This window comes from Scleropages formosus, chromosome 16, assembly GCF_900964775.1.
Source record: "Scleropages formosus chromosome 16, fSclFor1.1, whole genome shotgun sequence".
Lineage (NCBI taxonomy): Eukaryota > Metazoa > Chordata > Actinopteri > Osteoglossiformes > Osteoglossidae > Scleropages > Scleropages formosus.
Genome location: NC_041821.1, coordinates 3,298,349 through 3,318,566, shown reverse-complemented (window position 1 = coordinate 3,318,566; position 20,218 = coordinate 3,298,349). Strand labels below are relative to the sequence as shown.

Below are 20,218 nucleotides of genomic sequence, written 5' to 3'. Positions count from 1 at the left end.
GTATCCTACAATAACACATGGGCAGGAAGTCCTCAGAGTGAGAACAATGAATATCCGTGGTAAATTACCCTATATGAAACAGTTATTTGCTGTGAAGAAAACGGCAATGAACTGCACTCCTGTACGAGCAATTAAAGCTGTTTAACATGAAAAGCAGCTGCACGCCTTTTTAGGTGCCGACAGCAACAAAACACACATTTCATATTCTGAAAAGCTACAAGTGAAGATGTTTGGTTGATTTTTACAGTGAGATGCCCGAGTTTCTACATATAAAGGCAGTCTCTGGGTTACGAACGTGTTCCGTTCGTAAGTTGAATTTGTATGTAAGTCGGAAAAGTTTAGTACGGTTCGTATCTAACATCAGTTAGTTAAATGTTTGTCTTAGTATATAGTATGTTGTGTACCTATCTATGCATAAAAAACATTAAAGAAACACTTCCAGGTACACTAAAACATCCCCAACATAATAATACAGTAATAACAGCAACAAGAGCAACAACAATAATAATCATAATGATAATAATAAATGTAACTACAGTATTTAGAGAGAGGAGGAGGAAGAGAGACAGTGTGGATATAAAAAACACTAAAGAAACTTTAATGTTTACTTTTCAAATGTTTGCTGTCGTTTCGATTTTTTTCCGATCGCTTTATTATTTCTGCTTTATTTTCAGTCACCATCGTTTTCCTTTTCTTTGATGCATCACCTTCACTTGCATCACGTTTACGCTTTGGTGCCATAGTTAGGAGGGTAAAAACAAAGAAAAATTAAAGCCAAATATAGTAACACACGAGCCACTGTTAACAGCAACGTGGTCCGACTAAAATAACCAAGTCTGCCCTGCCTTTGACTCACGAGCCGAAGAACAGCTGTAGATGCTCGATGTTTTGACGAGCGTCGCAAAGTAGCGCCCGTTTGTTATTACGAATCATTGTACGTAACTCAGATTTTTAATATAGTAGGCTTAACGGAGGTGGTTCGTCACTAAAGATTGTATGTAAGTTGAATGTTCGTAACCCGAGGACTGCTTGTACAGTGTAATACTATCTCACCTGTTGGTTAGAACACAAATTTAAATGGAGCTTCCTTTTGAAACTAATTATTTTCTTATATCCTAAGACAGGTGTATGTCCCTCCAGTGCTCAAACAGGCAAAGTTCCCATTACATTTGCACATAACTCCACTGAGAGCCATTAAGCTCTACTTATTTTACTCCTTTTGTCCAAATTGACTTACACTGTCAGAAAACCTACTTCACACTCTCCCACGCATTTTTACTAAATAAATTCAGGGTAAATGCCTTGGTCAAGGACACTGCATCAGGAGTGACATGTGAACCCAGGTACTTTAGAATTCAAGGTGGTGACCCTAACCACAGCTCCACCGACAGCACTAACTACTTCTGTCAATATTTTTGGGCCCCTTAAAACCTGGTAAGCTGTTTCACTTCTTCAACCCGAGCAGTCAAGCTAAATGGTCCTGCTATGTTCTCCACACCCTTTTTCAAATTCAAAATGATGTGCAATGGAGAAATCCACAGATGAGGAAGAGAAACGCGAGCTGTTCGGGGAAAGCTCAAGACAGAGGCCGAGTCCGAGCGAGCGAGGAGGCGTTCGAAGGGCACACTTACTCTGGGAGAGCCCGGCGGATGATAGCGTGGACCTGTCTGTAAACATCCAGCTTGGACAGGCAGCGGCACAAGGTATGGTTGGCAAAGCTCACGGTGACTGGCTTCATGCCCTGGGTGATGGGTATCGTGATTTCAAACAGCTATAATGCAGAAAACAACAGGTGGGGGGCAGAGGAAGACCAAATAAAATTACATTAAACGCAGCCCTTCTTGAAAGCATGTTTTGATTTCTTGTAAGCAAACATAATAGTAATAACAATAAGAGCAGTGAAGTTGTTTGTTGAGTTTCTTGCAGCATACGTGCCAGGACTATTAGCTGTGCTGCAGATGTAATCTGGAAAGAACCTTGATAACGGGCCACCGAAAAACAGAAATTGAGCAACAGCGAACTCGCAAAACCACAGCGTGCACGAAGTCGGGTCGCAGACCCCGGCACTCAGAAAAAAAGAGGGAAAGAAGAACAGAAAGAGTCTGTAAAAGGCAAGTGATTAAAATGTGACAGAAAGAGTCATCTACGTATCGTGAGTGTTTTAAACGCTGGTTTGGAAAGGAAGCGACGGTGTCCTGCAGATAGAACGACAGCTAAGGGCACCGCACTATCTGAGAGGGACGCATCCGGTGACGTTAAAATCTTGCAATCAAACATGCCTGATGAAGCAAACAACCACGCTACTGAAGGTCATAGCACAATATCTTGGGCGCGAGACAGCAGCAAAAAATAATGTTAATGCTCATTGTGTCCAGTTTACCTGGGGAGTCTTCATGACTCCAGCCATGCTGCTTTTCTCTGCCCCGATCATTTTTATTTGCGTTAGATATTTTTTCTCGTTGCATGCAGATTCCCGGCTCGTGCTGGAAAAGGACCGGGCGGACCTCATCCCGGCTCCATTTGAGAGCCGCCCCCCGCAGCCCCACCCGCCTGTCACAGCACTCCCCTGCTTTGGCAGAACAACAGAGTTTTGCAGCCACAGAGAGCTGGCTTTTGCTCGCAGCGCCTGCTGTTTCTATTAAAACCGCGTCTCTGTCCCCAACGGGGGGCCGCAGGGGCTGCGGGTTAATGCAACCTCCCGCGTCCTTGACCGACCGACCACCGCCCATCAAGCAAGGGTCTCGCCCTTCCTTTTACCATCTCCTTCGGCGGCGGTCGCGCATGGGGATCGCCCTTCCGCTGCCTCGCGTTGCCGTGATAAAGGCGTCAGCGGCTCGCCTTTTCGTTACTCCGGGAAGAGATCCAAACACTTCAAAACATCCTCCTCTGCCCTAATCAGCTTCTATGGAAGACAAACAACGGGCTTCCAAAAGCTGTCGGTCTCCGATGTTCCTGTTGCAACATTCGGTCCGTTAAAACTAAAAAAAGTGTCTGTCCTTTTCGTGCTCCAGTTCTGTCCGCACTTTCATTCGAAATGACTGAATTTGACTCACTTCAAAGGCTCCCTTTTATTCGTGGCCGTATTGTCAAGTTCCAGGCGAGCCCACAGTCAGACAATAGCAGAACTACTCCAGCGGGTGCCCCGTTTAGCCGAGGATACAAAAGCTCGACAGTGAGATAATCTCCTGCCCGCGAACCCCGGTGTCAGCATGAGCGCGGGAGCGTTGAGAACTTCCCTCGAGGACCTTCACTGATTCGCAAACACAGAAACGTTCCCACAGGATGGAAGCTGTATGACTTGCCTTAATCCTCTACAACCGACATTTTCCATTTCCGCAAAATTTACCATCTCGTAAACTCGGCAAGTAACAACAACTTAGAGGCAGGCAATAACAGGATTTTTAACGACTAAGAGGCCTGTCACTGTGGAGCGGATCTTGTCTTTAGGGTTCCATGCTAGTGCTGCTCCGCGCCTTTGATCACACCAACCCAACGTCAATCTGTTTGGCGCGAAGTTGAAGCCTCCGTTCCAGCATCGGCCTGGCAATTCAACCGCTACATTTATGGTGGCGTCTTTGTTGTGTCAGTGTTTGGTTCATGTTTACTGATTTGGACTCCAAAGTTGTCTGCGGCCTAAAAAGAAACACCAGCTGCATGTGGCAGTTGGGGAAAAAAAAAATAGAGGGGGCGGGTTAAGTCCCTCAGTCAATTTTCCGCCTTATGGACTGTGAATTTGCAGCACAGCAGTACGAACAAGTTTGAGCAAGGCCAACACCAAGGCGCAGGCAGAGAGGGACTCTGCTTGGAGGGTACGAACACTGCTGGAGCAAAGCCCAAATGAGCGGGGTGTGAAAAGAACCGTGTCGGCCACTAACCGGATCACTCCGCAGTCCAGTCCTTTGTTTTCTCCGATTCACAAATAAATTGTTTGGGGAAGCTTAACAAGAGCATGCAAAGTGATGAGGGAATCCCGGCAACAGCCCAAGATGTCGACGCTTAAACACAACGGGAAAGGACACCAAAGCTCGCAGAGCTCATGTTAGGATCTCATCACCTGCAGACAGCAATTTCTGAACTCATATTTAAAAATATTTGCATTCTATTTATAGCCGTAGGTAAGGACTGGAATACTGTTTCCTGATGGTTCTACGTACAGCTATAACCTGACCTGATGACCTAAAAAAGACATCTGAAGTGATGACACAATGCATCTGAGAAGCCTTGCTTGCTAGGTACCATAATTATATTTTACCGTAGCTGAAAGATCTACCGTGGTGTGCTGTAGCTCGGCTTTGCTATTTAAATGGACATACGGAGGAATGTGTACATCCCCGACCGTGGAGGACACTGGGAGTACAGTTCTCTAGCCTTATTGTGCGCTGATAACACGACCAGAGGAAGGAGATGCCGCTCACCGTTTTGCTGACGTAGGAGGTGCTGGTGTTCATGCACTGCAGCTCCTCGCTGTTGCAGCAGCCTCCACATCTGTAGACAGACACGCAGGGTGGTTTATAGAAGGTGTTTGTAGGCGCCCCAAGCTCTTTCCCCACATCTAAACACACTTCCCGCGGCATGCACAGCGTCTTTCTCCACTCAGACTCTATACCTGTTGGATGCACGTTGAGAGAACCAAGAAAGGGAGACGAGAAGCGTTAGAACGACAGCAAATGACGCACTTCCTTCATTCTGACACCATACATGCAAGTACAAGTAATCCTTCTCTGCATCTGAACAATACAAAAGATGCCATTAGACTTTCTACATGCGGCCATGTGTAGCAGGCCTTGTTCGTGCTGCACTTAGCTTGTTCTAGCTACAGTAACTTTAGCATGATTGACCATGGTATTTCTCCCCATAAAGAGCCTACAGAGAAGACCGTGGAAGGTCTTCTCCTATTTGTGTAAAAACGTAGTTAACTACTTGTCTAAAAACTCATGCAGTGGGAAACGACGGTGGGCAACGTACTTTTATAGATCTCCAAGTTGTGGAAGGCCGCGGCGAAGGCGACGGGCTCATCGCCCCCCGTCGAGCTCCTCCCGTGAAATCGCTGGCCGCGCTTCGAGCGGCACCTCAGCATGGCCCAGTAGCCCGGGTAGATGATGCGCAGCAGCTCGTCCACGCTGGACGCCGAGCGCAGCTGCTGCTCCAGGTCGGGCTCCGAATGCTCCTGCACAACGAGAGTAACAGCGATAGGTCCACGGTCCAAACCGCAACATCCTCAGTTCTGACACCACTTACTCTAGATTTGACCTTGTGACACTAGATATGAAATTATGACACATCATGCTCGTTCATTATTGAAAACCCCTTCTTCTAAGGCAGGGTCGTGATGGTCCACGGGCGATCCTGGAATTATAGGGTGCAAGGTAGGCTTTACCCCTGACAGGAACCAGTCCATCGGAGGGGAATCTCACACACTAAGGGTGATTTAGAGTCACCAGTTCACCTGAAACAGCATCTGAAAACTGCAGAATCAGTCGAGATCTGTGCTATGTGCTAAAATGTGCTATGAATTTGGCATGATTTCAATCCAGAGGATGCAATATATGTGGCGAAGTTAGTAGAGTCATACCTAAGACATGACCATTCAGCCTATGAGAATTCAGCTTTACAAGGATTTACATTCGATACTTCTATTTCGGTTTACAAGGCATTGGATTTCGTGCCCCTCCGGACATCCGAATGGCGCGAGACCACAACCACCGTGTGGTCTTCTTCTCAGCTACAGTTTTGGTTCATGATGCATTAAGTTCTCAAGCTGCAATAGCTCTGGATTGTCCTGTTCTGTGAATGTGAATCTTTGTTTCCACCGACTTTCAGTTTTCCGTTTTCTGCTTGTATTTTTTTTCTACTAAATGTTGTATTGATGGATAAACAGCAAACATCAAACGTATGTTTCGTCTGCTATGTGTGCAGGACGTAGTCGGTACGAAAGAGCTGAACGAGCGCAAGAAGACAGCCAGGAACACATGAAAATGTTATACATTGGAACTAATGGTGACTTATTCTTTGACTTATTAGAATTTACCCAAAAAAGGGTTTTCAGGGACAAATTACTTTTGGAAGCTGGGGACAGCTGGTAGTGTAATGGTTAGCTTTGCTGCCTGTGAACCCAATGCCTTGGGTCCAACTTTGGACCCAAAGGTTGCAGGTTTGATCCCCACCTCTGGCTGTAGTGCCCTTAAGCAAGGTACTCACCCTAAATTGCTCTAGTATGAATGGATAAATAATTGTAAGTCACTTTGGAGAAAAGCATCAGCTAAATGAATAAATGTAAGGCAGGGGAAGACCTGGCTACTGACATGTTTCCATCTGTTTTTGGGTTCATGCAGATTGTGTTAGGTTCAGGTCTGAACGAAGCACAGTGACCCAGGAGAGCAGCCTACTGCTACCGGCACACTTTCACACCCAGTTCCCTTCCCTGGTTTGGGCAATTAAAAGCACACATGATGGTTAGGCTGAGGGGCGGGGGAGGGGATTTCCCCTAGGTTTTGGGGGGGGTTAGGCGTGAAAACAAGGCTTGTTGTGAAGCCGTGCCCTGGGACCCCCCCCCCCCCCAGCTTCGGGATTGCCGATACGCAAAGTGCGAAAACACGAGCACCGTCTGCAGGCGGCCGATGAAAAGCGATACTCCTGTCTGGAACATTCCAGGAAGCGCGCCCGGTTACCCCCCGTGACCGATGGGTTTCGCTGATAAAAAAAAGCCTGAGATTTGTCTCCGAGGTGTCAGAAAAAAAGAGGAGGGGGAGAAACATAAAACCCCGAGTAGATTCCTCCTTTGTAATCGGAACAATTAGGCCTCATTAAGCGTGACGGTCCTCCCACGCGGTTATGAGCCCGTGCCGAAAGTTTGCTGGCTCTGTATTATAACTACCGCATCCAGAATCTCCGTTCAAGCGGAGGAGGCAGAATCCACATGTGTAACACATACATGTTCAGCGTTATGGCTCTGCTCCACGCTTAAATCACGGTCCTGGGCCCGAAGCACATGGTCCAAGCGGTCTGGAGTTCGGTACATATCCGCCCATAATTCATCACAAATACACTGATGTGTTTTACTGCTTGATCCGTCCAGGAAGAAATGCCCAGAAGGTCCTGCACTGAAATACAAGGAGTCCTATTATTTTTCTGTTTTGCTGACATACTGGCAGTGCTAATCTTGTACCTTTAGGGCAGTGAATAGAAGGACAAAATATGAAATTAATAAAATTACAGAAACGCTGATTCCAGCCTTCAAATTCTAAGGCAAAATCTTTAAATAGGGCCAGACTCTGGTCGAGTGATTAGAACCACCGCTTTACAATCAAAGAACCTGGGTTCAAATTTCCACTCAGACTGCAGTAGTCTTGAGCAAGGTACTTACTCTTGCGACAGTAAAAATCACAGAGTTGTATGAATGGGGAATTTATTGTAAAAAGAGTAGCTCAGAAACATAGTGGCCTTGGAAAAAGAGTGACATAATGTAAATAACTTGTTTTTCTTTGCAGTCCACACTGATCAGGAGGGGAAGATACAATTTCTTTGGCTTTATTTTATCATATTTATTTTCTTGACTCCTTTGATGTGCAAATTTTCTTTTCTCAATTGGACTTTACTGGAGAAAACGAGTGAAACGCATCTGGGTGATCAGTAACCTCAACACATGGACCATGAACCATGGCCTGGTGTGAACCCTTAATGGATCAATGAGTCCAGAATGTCGAGGTTGTGCATTCAAACATTTATCTAACATTTCCATCGTGCACATACGGACCCTTTGAACAGCTACAGAGGAAAAAAAAAGGCTTTTCTTCAGCCCTCTCTCTTCGGAAGCACTTTGAAGGGGTGAGGTGAGAGGGATAGGAGGCGAAACATTACTTCCCACATATTTTGCCATTATTTGTTCAGGAAACCAAAGTGCTGAGAAGGAGGCCGAGCTGCACCATTGTGCACGTTTCTTCCATGTCTTTGTTTATTACGGCTCCTGAAATAACTCTTACAGTCCGTTTCCTACGGGGGTACAATGGGAACGAGGCAGTACAAACACACTCACACACCGCTCGCAATCCCAGTTCCCCAGTTGAGCGGTTTACTTGTATTTTTCTTTTATTGTTCCAACACAATCTGCTATTTTCTTTGCTGTGTCGCACGATAAGTCCATTTAAAAATTTAATACCACTTGTGGCAACTTTGGTTTAGCTTAAAGGGAAAATAGTAAGTATTGTTATTTCGGTATGTGTGGGAGAGTTAAATGACAATACAGAAGGCCTGTTTTTATTTTCTTTTATAGATACGGAAAACAAAACTGAGAACAGGCAATATACACAACTGTAGGACTGAATTACACCAACAGGGCCAGATTTGAACATTGAACACAGTTAAAACTTTCCTGCATTACTCACCTGCCAGTTACAGCAGAATGCATTATATTAAACAAGGACTTTCAGTGAATAATCATGAATGGAAAAATCTATTTCAATTCAATTCAAGCACTCCGCCGTAGTCCCTTACGCACGCGCTATTACCCAGCCATTCGTTTTATTGACTATAATAACTACGAGACTTTAAAAAAAAAAAAATCAGGCAAAAGAAGTTTAACGTCCATTCTATTTTCAATATCAGCGACTGATGTGTGGTTTTTTATTTTACAGCTGAGCTGTTGCAGCCAGGCCGGAAACCGAATATAAGTGCTGGATATCGCAGTGGAAGGTATTGGAGTGCTTTGCATGTAATAAAACACGGCCGTACGCGACTGCGGAGGTTCGACTGACGGTCCGCACCCGGTTGCGATTAACGCACGTAGGCCACTGGACGGTGGCGCACGAGCAAGGTTCGAGAAGGTCTCACGGCACTGTAACGTGCGGTGAAACGGTGCGGGGCCATGAGTCACGACTGCACGGCGCCCCTCGCAGGTGCTTTTGGCAGACAAACTCGCAACAAGCTGTTTGGTTAATGAACTGGACCTCCCATGCGTGTCCGCACCTCGCGCCGTGGGCGGGCGTCACCCTACAGAGTGCAATTGAAGTATTTGGTACAACTGAGTTTCTATGTTTATGCTTTATGGCCGAAATAACATTTGTACGAATCTCTTAATACCAACATGTCTGGAATTAGAACACGAGTTACTGTGAATTCTCCACAGAGAGATACACCGCTGTGAGTTCACCGTGTTCACTGCCTATCTGTAAGGACTTTAAAGGTGTAAAAATCCTAGGAGCTATTAATGATTTCTGCTTTCCATGAATTTCAGCGATATTTAGGAGATGGAGTGGCAACCGTCACCTCTGCTCGTCACGGGTCGTCTGCTCTTCACCCTGATTGCAAACTCCAATCAGCACAATGTAATACTTGTGTCTGCCTATGGAGACGTTTCTGAGGAACATGGTCCTTCTACAAGTCTTTACCCACCTCCTGACCTTTGACCCTTTCCTATGGTGTTCGGATCCACAGCAAACCTGTTCCCTCATTTTGACTCTTTCCACATTTTAATACAAAACACATGTTCTGTCATCGTGGTCTACATAATCATGTACTGGAAGACGCTGCTTCTACTTTTGTGGCAGCGGAGTTTTTTTTTGATGAGACACATACTTTACCAAAAAGACAACTTATACTAGATGGGTAGATTGTGATCAAGTTACTACTGTGCTTCTTTATTCATTTAACTGACACTTTTCACCAAGGTGACTTAGAATGTTAGGGTTGCATAGTAAATTGCTTAAAACAGTTTACCTATTTATACAGTAGGGTAATTTTTACTGTATCGGCTCAGGGTGAGTACCTCGACTAAGGGTACTACAGCTGGAGTGGGGTTCAAACGGAGATTTTTGAATCGCAAGCTGACAGCGCTAACCACTGTATTACCCGTTGGTCCAAGCAGAAATTTAGAAGAGTAATAGAGATTCCTGTGCACCACACTTTCTATTAGTGAGTCACTTCACTGAAACGGTCCAGGAGGGCAAGCGGGGGGGGCGAAAACATATTTTATTCATGAGCACCGCAGCCAGGTGACGGTTATGACCACAGCGTGCCGTGTTACAAGCTCTCCACCGGTCTGCACGTGTTTGGCGGGAGGCCTCTCCGCGTCTTTTTTCAGCACGTTTATTTTGATTTCCACTCAGTCCGAAAAAGAGCGTTCCCCCGAGCTGTTCCTCGTCCAAAAACATCCAATTGTTTCAGCAGATTTGAGCAGAAATGTGAGCGTTTTTTCCCCTTCCAGCACAACAAGATGCTGCCTGCATCAAATCAGCGCAACCTTTCTCGCATCTCAGTGCGGCCCTCCTTTTTTCCGTCCCTGCGGCCGACCGAGGCAGATGGAGGCGCCTGCAGCGGCTGCCCATCAGGTGAAGTTAAGTCTGACGTCCGCTAGCCACGGCTGCGGAGGCCTGGCATGCAGATTAGAAAAACAAACGGCAAAGCCACACACACACACACATACATGCACACACACACACACACACACACACACACACACATGCAAAGGAGCAAAACTTTGCTTAAACGCACTTATCTCTGCAAATACTGCAAAGCCAAGCAAACAGACGACGGCCACACGTAGCAGGGCTGCTTCTCTTGTAGGGAAGCATGCAAAGAGGCTGAATATGCATTCGGTATGCAGCAGGAACACGTGCATTTACATGTACAGCTCTGGCACCAAAACCATATTCATGCATGGAAAACGAAAGCATGCATTAATGCGGTTAATGCACCATAGCTATACACAGCATATATACTAAATAGTTGTTTGCTGAACATGTCTATTAATGCATGCATACCCTAGCCTTACTTCCAGCCCTATTCCTAACACTCTTCCAGAAATAGTTAATAATAGATTGCATACATTGTAGTAATGCATGACCTAATGCTTCTTTACCACACAGTGTATGCATGCAGTATTGTGCAGGAATGCATTCAGCACCTGGAAAACGCAGTAATGTTCATCACTCATCAATTCTTGGACAAATACGAAATGCAGGATGCAAACGGGCAGTATGAAAGGCTCTTATTTAAGCCCTCGGGACATGCTATGAGTCTTAGTCTTTCTTCTACTTTGACTGATTTAGGGTGTCCATGTGCGTGCAGGGAGGAAGTGCTTTTGCAGCCGCCCAGGTTGCCATCGAGGGGAATTCTTCATCGATTCCAGCGAGTCACTCAAACCGTGGACGGTTTAGGGCTTCCTCTGATGTTATTGAGATGTTTCTTGGGAAACCTGAACATACCCCATACAGATGACATGCCAGGGATCAGGCAAGCGATCCTGTTTTTTGCGGGAAATGTGTTTTCCAGCCTGAAAATAAATGGCTGCTACACCCATCAGCACACACACATAGAGGAGGGACGGAACGGCGGGCGGATTCGGAACGGTTTAATCAACGTCGATCCGAACATAAACACGGGAACACTTACAGATGTGTATCGTTCACTAAATTATACCGAAACCACCTGCCAGAGGGAGATTGGCTTTATATAGAGCAGTATGTGCTTGCATAACTGAACTCCCAACTTTGGTCGTAGGGATGCCGCGATGTCTGGGGTCGTGTTGTCGCATCATTACACAGGTCTACAGCAAGCACCACAGCGGCCGGGTCTGATGTGGTGCTATAAAGCAACCAGCCTAAAGCCTCCACCTCCTCTTCTTAGTCCGTGGGGACAGCAGTGGAAATGTACCATACATTATGAGCTCTTGGTAAATAGCGCTCTGCCTGCCAAGAGCACATTTCAAAACACTGGTTTCCCTTGCATATTAAACACACAGCTGTGTATGAATGTATGTAGATGAATACGATGAGTTTGGGGTCCATTAGATCCTGTGCGCAGCAGCCGGACTTGTGGCGACTGAATCCTGCTTCATTTACATTACATTTAAACTCATTTGTTCTCACAACACTTTTCGCCAAAGTGACTCACAATGATTTAACCATTTATACGCCTCAACTGGTGTTCCACAGGGCTCAGTTCTGGGCCTCCCACTTTTCTCCATCTACATGCCTTGCAATGATTTACCTGTTTATACAACTAGGCCATTTTTACTGTAATAATTCAGAATAATGTACCTCATCAGGTGCACTACAGCAGGAGGTGGGGTTCAAACCTGGGTCCTTGAAGAGTAGGGCAGAAGCTCTAGCAACTACATTATCTGCTGCAACCAGTGCAAACAACTAGTAGGCAGCTCAACTTGCACAAAAACTCTGTATCACAGTGAAATCAAATGAAAAAGTTTTTGGTTTTGTCGTCGAGTGATGCTCTATAGACGGTGACTCCTTTGTAGAGATTCCACTTTCCGGGGCCTTAGCCATGTGATTTACTGCACACACGTGTGGAGGCTTGAAACACTGCACTCCACTCCATGGGGATAAATGCACAAAGCAGGATTAGAGGCCACCCTCGTGTGTATCTGTCCCGCAGCAACTCTCACTTTCCATTCAAATCCAAAACTTTACAAAACGTAAAAAATAAAGTAACGTTACATTTGGCAAAAAATCCCAGATGGGTGCATTAATTGAAAAAGAAACCTTTGGACATCTGAATGCAACTAAGCTTTTAAGGGTAATTTCCCTTGATTTGACTTCACACGGCTTTTCATGAGAGGAGTCGCGTCCTATCAAAGCCTTCGCGGAGAAAGAACTCAGGCATGCGGCTGCACACGCCGGCGGTATGGGGCAATTATATTTTATGCATTTTAGCATAAAATGTCTTGAGAGGTATGAACAGAATTATAGCTGACAGAGAGAGAGAAGAATGGCGGCTGCTTTGTAAATCAGACATCGGGCTGTCAGAAAATGGGTCGTTTTGCCAGCGAAGCGGAGTTTGGCCGGATCCGCTGGCCTTGTTTCCAAGTGACAGGGGACTTTGGTTCACTGCAAGCTGACCTCCCCCAGACCAAGGGACTCCTGACTCCCTTTATTTTCGGTCAAGCCAAAAATGTAAGCACAAGCATCGCGTATTCAAACAGTCGGTCGAGGGTCAGATGAGGGGAGCCTTTAAATAGACCCTCCACAGAGGCCACCCGCTGTCGATGCGGGCAGAATTTACCGCAAGGGTCAAACCCTCTTTGATCAGATGGGTTGAAACCTATTTCTGAGGTCCTTCCCTGTGGCCGACCGAGGCGAACATGACATTGTTCAGCAACATTCCTCATGACCAAATTTTGTATGCAACAGCGAAAACTGGAGGAGCTGAATATGTTACTCAGCAAATGTGGCACATTACATGCATTAATAGCTGTCTATGGAACTGACAGGAATTACAAATGTGACTGTGACAGAAGGTGTGATGCAGGGCTGTGGATCAAGAGAGAAATGGGTCTGAAGCCACAAATTTGGAGACCCTTCTTGGATACTGAAAGTGATTCACCAACGCTGAGGGACAGTGGAATCTCATTCCGCCACATGGGAGACGAAATTGAGAACCTGCAGACTTTTGATTTTGGACCCCTTGTGAGTGGGACCACCATACAGCCAGAAGTGTAGGAGCACTGAGATCTTGCTGGGGTGTAGGGAGTGATGAGGTCCTGGAGATATTAGGGTTCACATCCTTTGACAGGTTTTGTAGACCGTACCCAGAGCGTTGGATTTCATATGGCCAGCTACAGGAAGCCAAAAGACAGAGCAGTGAAGGGTAGAGACGTGGAAGTGTTTTGGCAGGTCAAACACAATTCAGGCTGCAATATTCTGGATGAGCTGGATAGCAGAAGGCAGGAGACCAGACAGCAGGGGTCTGCAGTAGCCCAAGCGTATGCTACATGCGTGTGTGGAATGACCATTTCTGCTGATGCTGATCAGGTGTCCATTGCAATGCACAATAACCGGTGGCCTGCACTGGTTGTACTGGGCACTGCATAGCGGCAAAAAGAACCCAAAAAGAAAAAAATGGAAGGGTGCCGTACAACGTCTGGTGGAGCAAGGAGCATTAGCAGCTGCTGTGTAAATCTGTTAATAAATGTTCTACTTTCAGACAATTTCGCCCCCACATCCTCGGCAGGGATGCCATTGTTTCTCTTCTCTTGGCGTGTGAAGGATTTCTGCACTTGCTGGTTTCCAGACGTTGGGAGTTTGCTTTCTGATCATCACTTTTGGCTATTATCCAGCTAGTTAGAGAAATGCTGAAATGTTGAAATCTGACTATCTATGGAAAAATGTGAAGGACACTGGCTTCTAACCTGAGGGTTGCTGGTCCAAATACTAGCCATTGTAGGGCATCTGCTGTTGTAGTCGAATTAACCCAGTGATTATTGAAGTAATCTGGAGTGTGAGCATGGGGTAAAACACTAAATTACTTCAGTTAGGGGATTAGACTCCTATACATGTTGGATGTTGACTGAAAAGGGAACCCTTCAACAGCTGCTATGGTGTGTCCAAGACCACACAAATCACCACAAAGGAAAATAAATAGAATAATATCTGGTTTCACTGTGAATGTAACTAGAGGCGTCAAGAAGAAATATATACAGATTGTCCCTGACTCACAATGCGGTTACGTTCCGCGAAACCCATCGCGAGTCGAAAATATCGTAAGTCGAAAATGCATTTAATGCACCTGACCTAGCGAACATCATAGCCTAGCAGACGTGCGATGACCATTACGGGCTTGCCACCTTCATGCTGGACAATTATCCTGAGTTTGTCCTCAAGAGTAATTGCCCTCCACTTCTTCTTCGCACCAGTAGCAGAAGACACAGACGGGCTTCTCTGTGACATTATGGATGCGCAAAACACAATGTAGATACGGGGGAGGGGGGGGGGTATCTGTATAGCGACCGCGTCGCAGACTGGGAGATGAGGATCGCTGCCGCTGCCCAGCATCACAAGAGAGTATCGCACTGCATATCGCTTGCCTGGGAAAAAAAATCTAAATTCGAAATTCAAAGTCTCAATGTCTGTCGCCAGCTCACCATCGTAAAGTCAAAAAATCGTAAGTCGAACCATCGTAAGTCGAGGAGCATCTGTAATGTGTATTTATGTAATCGTATGATGTTAATTACTATGAACGTGCCTATTGAAAAGGGTGCAAGAGGTAATTTTCAGAGCGAGCAGGTTAGTAATGAAGGTGCTGCAACGGTAACCAGAAAATACTCTGCTGGTGTGCCTTTGAACAAGGTACTTAAGCTACTCAAAAAAAATAACACTCAGGAAGCACTAAAATGGAAGCTACATAAATCATGCAAGATAAAGGAATCCGCTGAGCAATAACATAATGCAATAATAGTGTCATAACCATTTAACCAGGAATGCGGTGGAGCAGCTGGTTTGACCAGTGCCTGGTGTGTGGCGGATGTGGGATTCGAGCCCAGCTTGGGGTGCCTTGTGACGGACTGGCGTCCCGTCCTGGGTGCGTCCCTTCGGCCCTGTGCCCTGTGCTGCCGGGTAAGGCTCCAGCTTGCTGCGGGATGGATAGTTCAACTGTATTAAAAATTCCTTTTGTGAGCGTTCTTGAACGCTAGTAGGGTGCGTGTTTCGGCACCTTTCAAAGATCTTCCAAATAAATGTGCAAGAAGGTCAAAGGTTGGCTGAGATCAAAAGCATAGCATCACAAAAATCCGGCACAACCTGGGACCGATCTCAATCAGGTTTTGGTTTTTTAAATATTTTGTTATGTTTGCCTGTTTGAAAACCTCAGTGCACTAATACCCTGCGGACAGAGTGCATTTTGGTGTTTCATTATTAACAGGGCAGTGTGTTCTTTGTTAAACCGTCTGTGCAAAACGTGGTGAATGAAGCGGATTATAGTATTAATGTTTGCCAAAGTACGGTCATGATAGGATTAGGCAGCTACACAGCAGGATGCAGGATGCAAATAGGAAAAGATTGTGGGCTACATTGTAAAATATATGTATTTTAACACCCAAAAGCTTCTTGCAAGGTCAAACATATAAAAATTTAGTGTCTGTGCTGTGACAACTTTCTAGATAAAGACGGTAGCTTGTCTGCCTTGGGAGGGCCTTTCGGGGAGGTTAGTTATTACATTTCCCTGATGGTAGGAACTTCATGGACTTTGCTCCCACGTCTCTGAGTTAGCCACAGTACTTGAAGGTCTCTGCTTGTGGCCGCTGACGCGCCACGTCGAATGGCCCAGTGTGACGTCTCAATGCCTTTGGAAGTGGCTGGCCCAGATGCGGTCTCCCGGGAGCGCCGCATCACTTGTTTTGACTAGTGACCAGAATGCATGGCTTTGTGTTCCAGGAACAGACTTCCCAGGAAACAGCTGGGGCTTAGAAACACTGGCGAGTGCCTTGGCCAGGTGTTCAGGCCCAGACCTTGCAAGAACAGCAATGAAAGCTTTCCGAGACACTTATCACGCTAGACTCACTCTCGAGAGTGAGCGACCTGGTCCCTAGAATGACCATCTAGACCCCAGAGTGACCAAGATGACCCCAGGAAGACACTCTTGTGACCAACTGGACCCTTGAACATCACAGATGCTGCTGAAGAACCCCAAGGACCTCTGGCCTCTACTTCCTCACCAGCTTCTACTCTTATTTTGTTAAATCACCCCGTTTGACCTTCTTGCACCACGAGTGGCAGCAGATCAACAAAAAGTTGTAAGTTCAGGCCCCTTGAGCAGGACTCAGAAAAATCTCTAGCCACTTAAAATACAGCATAACCGAAATCAATATTATAAGAGAAGCCTCTTTGAATACAAGAGCCTTAGTCATATAGTAAAAAAAAGATTACTGTAATATGTTTTAGAAAGTATTTACTTTTTATTAAAATCTCATTGAGTTGATGAGCTTGTTGTGTGATGATCACATGGCCACATGCTGGTCCATATTTCCTCATACTGTTCTGCAATACCTGAAGGGTCATGTGACTTTCAGGAGATTCATTATCTGAAGGATAAACAAATAACTTTGTGTTTTTCATTAAAAATGATAACCCAGAACCACATGGCACCAGGCCACTGACTCACCCAACACCCAGTTTCTGCATCAGTCGGGTGTGGGCTGAGCACCTGTGATCTTAAAGTCAGGAAGTGGGTTTGGACCTCATGACATTGTTCTGGAGAATCCAGCTTTTCACAGGAGCCCCAAGGCAACCCCTTCCCTGGAGAGTCATGGAGTCTGAGAGTTTCTGAGATGACGTCAAGCACCGCACACCTCATGGCTCATCCCATTATCATGCTTCCTCTGGTAGCTATAAACACGAGCATACGTGTGTGTTCCCTTTGCGCCGAAAACTCAGCCAAAGGTGCAAGAAAGAAAAGGAACGGCATCAGAAAATTAAACGTACCCATAAATACACTCATTAACTTTCAAATTTTATTGCTTCAAGGGAAACAATTTAAGAGCCGCAAGACGGCAACGTGCTGCCAACTTCACTTTGGAATAGTCACGGGTTGTGAGAAACGAGCTCCGCCCCCCACCTTCGATGGTGTTCAGACGCTGAATTTACAAACCGTTAAGGTGGTATTTCAAGCATAATGACCCATTTGGCTAAGTTCTGTAGACTTGATGGAAGTCAGGATTCTTCCACTTGGAAGATCTCGAGGTTTATCATTGCACGTCCATAAGTTGGTTACCCTGCTTGGTGAAGTATCTTCACGAAGTTCTCCAGGGTTTCCTAACAGATCCGAAGAGGCTTCCTCAGAATCATTTATTCATAGGAGATGATGGCATGCTGCCCAAGTTCACCCATCTCTGAGTGGCTGCATCTCATAAACACCATTCTGCAGAGAATCAGCCCTGTGGAGCCGCACGACCAGCCCCGCTACGGGTGGCTGGCGAGCCGAGATGAATTACGAACAAACCTAAAACCGACAATGATCCTCACTTGGACATTTTTACTGCAGCACATGCTTCGGGTTTGAGAGTAATTGTTGCAAAAATATTCCAAACTGCACCCCTGGCTGAAAAGGTAAATACTCCCCGTGTAAAACAGAAAGAGAGCGGATATCAGATTTAAGAGCTCACATTGTTTTTTTTCAGCCGCTTCACCCATGTTCCATGAATTCCTAAGAAATTCTTCATAATTAAGTTAAGATTTTACAGTGACTTCAGAGGGTAAAGCAGGCAAAAAAAAAATGCTGTATAATTTCGGTCGCAGCGCATGATTAACAGGGTACGCATACAGGAACACGCGGTAAAAACCGTAGGGACATCTGTGAGACTGTCAGCCTTTCAGCACCACACTGAATAATTTATATTCATTATGCACCGGGGGAGGTGAAAGTGGGATGGATTGTACTCTGGTTAGCGATGCGATAAAAACATCTAACACTTCTTGAAGTACCCTGTTCTTCTGGGTTTTTGCTGGAAAATGTTGGAAATGGTGAAATGAGAAGTACCAGCAGCCCTCGCATGAAGAGCGAAGATGTAAAAGCAGCAGAAGGGCTCTTTCAAACCAGTGCACATGGGTGCAGGATGAATCAGCTGAGGCCTGATGGAGGGTTCGTGGGAGGATAAGAGCAGCGGCGAGATGGTGTGTGTGTGTGTGTGTGAGATGGTGTGTATGTGAAAGATCTCAAGGCCGTGGTGAACCACAGTGTGAGTAAAGGGCTTAAGTATTTAAAGGGGGCTTAAAAAGTGAACTTGACCCTTGGAGTTATCGTTCATACATTCCTGTAGGAAACCCTGGCGGTTCTGTGGAAATGGTGGGTTCATGGTCCCTTGGAGCCTGGAAGCGAGCAACGCTCCAAACAAACTTAGGGGATGGAGTCGAAACTAAACAGGCTTCTTCACGCACAAATCGACAGATGTGCATTAAGGGAAATGCGAAAAGTGACATTAAAAGTGGGGGGGGGGGGGAGCACATGTGTGAAAGTTTTTGTGTGATCCAACACCCACTTGGGAAAGAGCACGATGTGTCGTTCCCGGTTCCCCTTCCTCCACACACCCTCTCGTGACCCGCAGTCTGACCCTCTGACACCCGTGTCCACCCGCTTTATAGGGGGCTTTTTTCCTGGTAGCCCCTCTCCCGACTCCCCCCGACTGCGGACCCTCCGCAGCGCGTCCGGGGATGCGAACCCACTACCGCGCGGTGCATTACACATCTACACGAATTACTCCAGAGAAAATAAATTAAATTCGCGCGAATGTACTCTTTTTCACACTGAATTTTTTTCACGCCGCGTGCACTGGAACATTACTTATTCAAGAATAAACAGAACATATGGAATTCATTCAGTTTTTCTCCGCGATTTTTCCATACAGTTGAATTCATGTCCTTGCAGCCTGTCCTTAAGGAATGTCATTATTATGAGATATGCGACTTTACAAGAAAAAAGGCCACTTTTGTCATTCATTGTGTAACAAAATCATACATATATATATATATATGTATAATTGTATCATAATAATTTAAGACGGTTATAATTCCGTCCCCCGAGGCGATGCTGGAAATGAGCCGGATGGATGAGAAACACAAATAGTGGCTTTCATTTACGCACGTAATACCTCGCGCAGATCGGTTCAGGAGTTTTTCTTCCCGAAACCCCGGACGAGGCTGCACCTTAACTACTTTTCAGCCGTTCCTGAACAACAATGATTGTAAATACGAATATATATAGCAGTGAACATGTGACACATGGTGCGTTACGATGCGCGCGCGGGGACGGAGCGCGGACACGCACCTTCAAGTCTCCTTCGTCCAGCTCCTCATCTTCATCATAGTCATCGGGCACAGGTTCCGTCGCCAGGTTTCTGCACAAGAGCACCGCGTGCAGGAGCAGCACCGATAATCCACGAAGGCGCATTTTTGCCGGAGCTCGGGGGTCCCGCGCGCGCGCGCCGCCACCTTCCTTCTCCGACGGCTTCTGACGGCTCTCTCTGGCGGCTCTTCCCGCAGGAGGTTCGGAGCGCGGTGGGAGTGGGAGGGGGGAGGTGGTCGTCCCGGCTTCTCTCACTGCACTCGCTCCGGGACCCTCACTCAGCGCATGCTCCAGCGCCCGTCCCCAGGTGTCCTCCAGATGTTCCCAGGTGCTCAGTCGGTGCGCTCGAGCTCCAGCACTCTGGACAGTGCGGCTGGTCGCAGGTCCGAAGTGCGCACGCACTCGGGGCAGGTTGGGCTCCACTCCTCCCGCCTCCCCTCCCACTTTCTCCCCTCCGGCGCGCACCGTCCGCACAAAGCGGGACGTTTTTGGGGCGAGAAATATGCGTCGGGACACGTGCGCCTTCTCCAGGACACTTTTCTCCTTCACTCTTTCCCCAGCCGTTTCGTATTCCTGGGAGCCCCGTCCAGACCCTGGCGCCTCTCTTCCACCACCGATCTCGACTTAGATTATTTAGATTTATTTCTATTTAGATTAT

The 20,218-nt window shown here is 46.4% G+C and overlaps 1 protein-coding gene across 1 annotated transcript in view; it reads right to left on the bottom strand.

Annotated features, from left to right (window-relative positions):
* Window positions 1–19,977, bottom strand: part of vegfc (vascular endothelial growth factor c) — a 31,793-nt gene extending 11,816 nt beyond the window's left edge. Inside the window, exons 1-4 of the mRNA XM_018735633.2 lie at window positions 19,543–19,977; window positions 4,966–5,167; window positions 4,416–4,606; window positions 1,632–1,771 (exon numbers count right to left, since the gene is read on the bottom strand). Coding sequence (XP_018591149.1) covers window positions 1,632–1,771; window positions 4,416–4,606; window positions 4,966–5,167; window positions 19,543–19,665 — 656 coding nt within the window. The 5' untranslated portion in view covers window positions 19,666–19,977. The remainder of the gene's footprint in view (window positions 1–1,631; window positions 1,772–4,415; window positions 4,607–4,965; window positions 5,168–19,542) is intronic.
* Window positions 19,978–20,218: the final 241 nt, after the last annotated feature.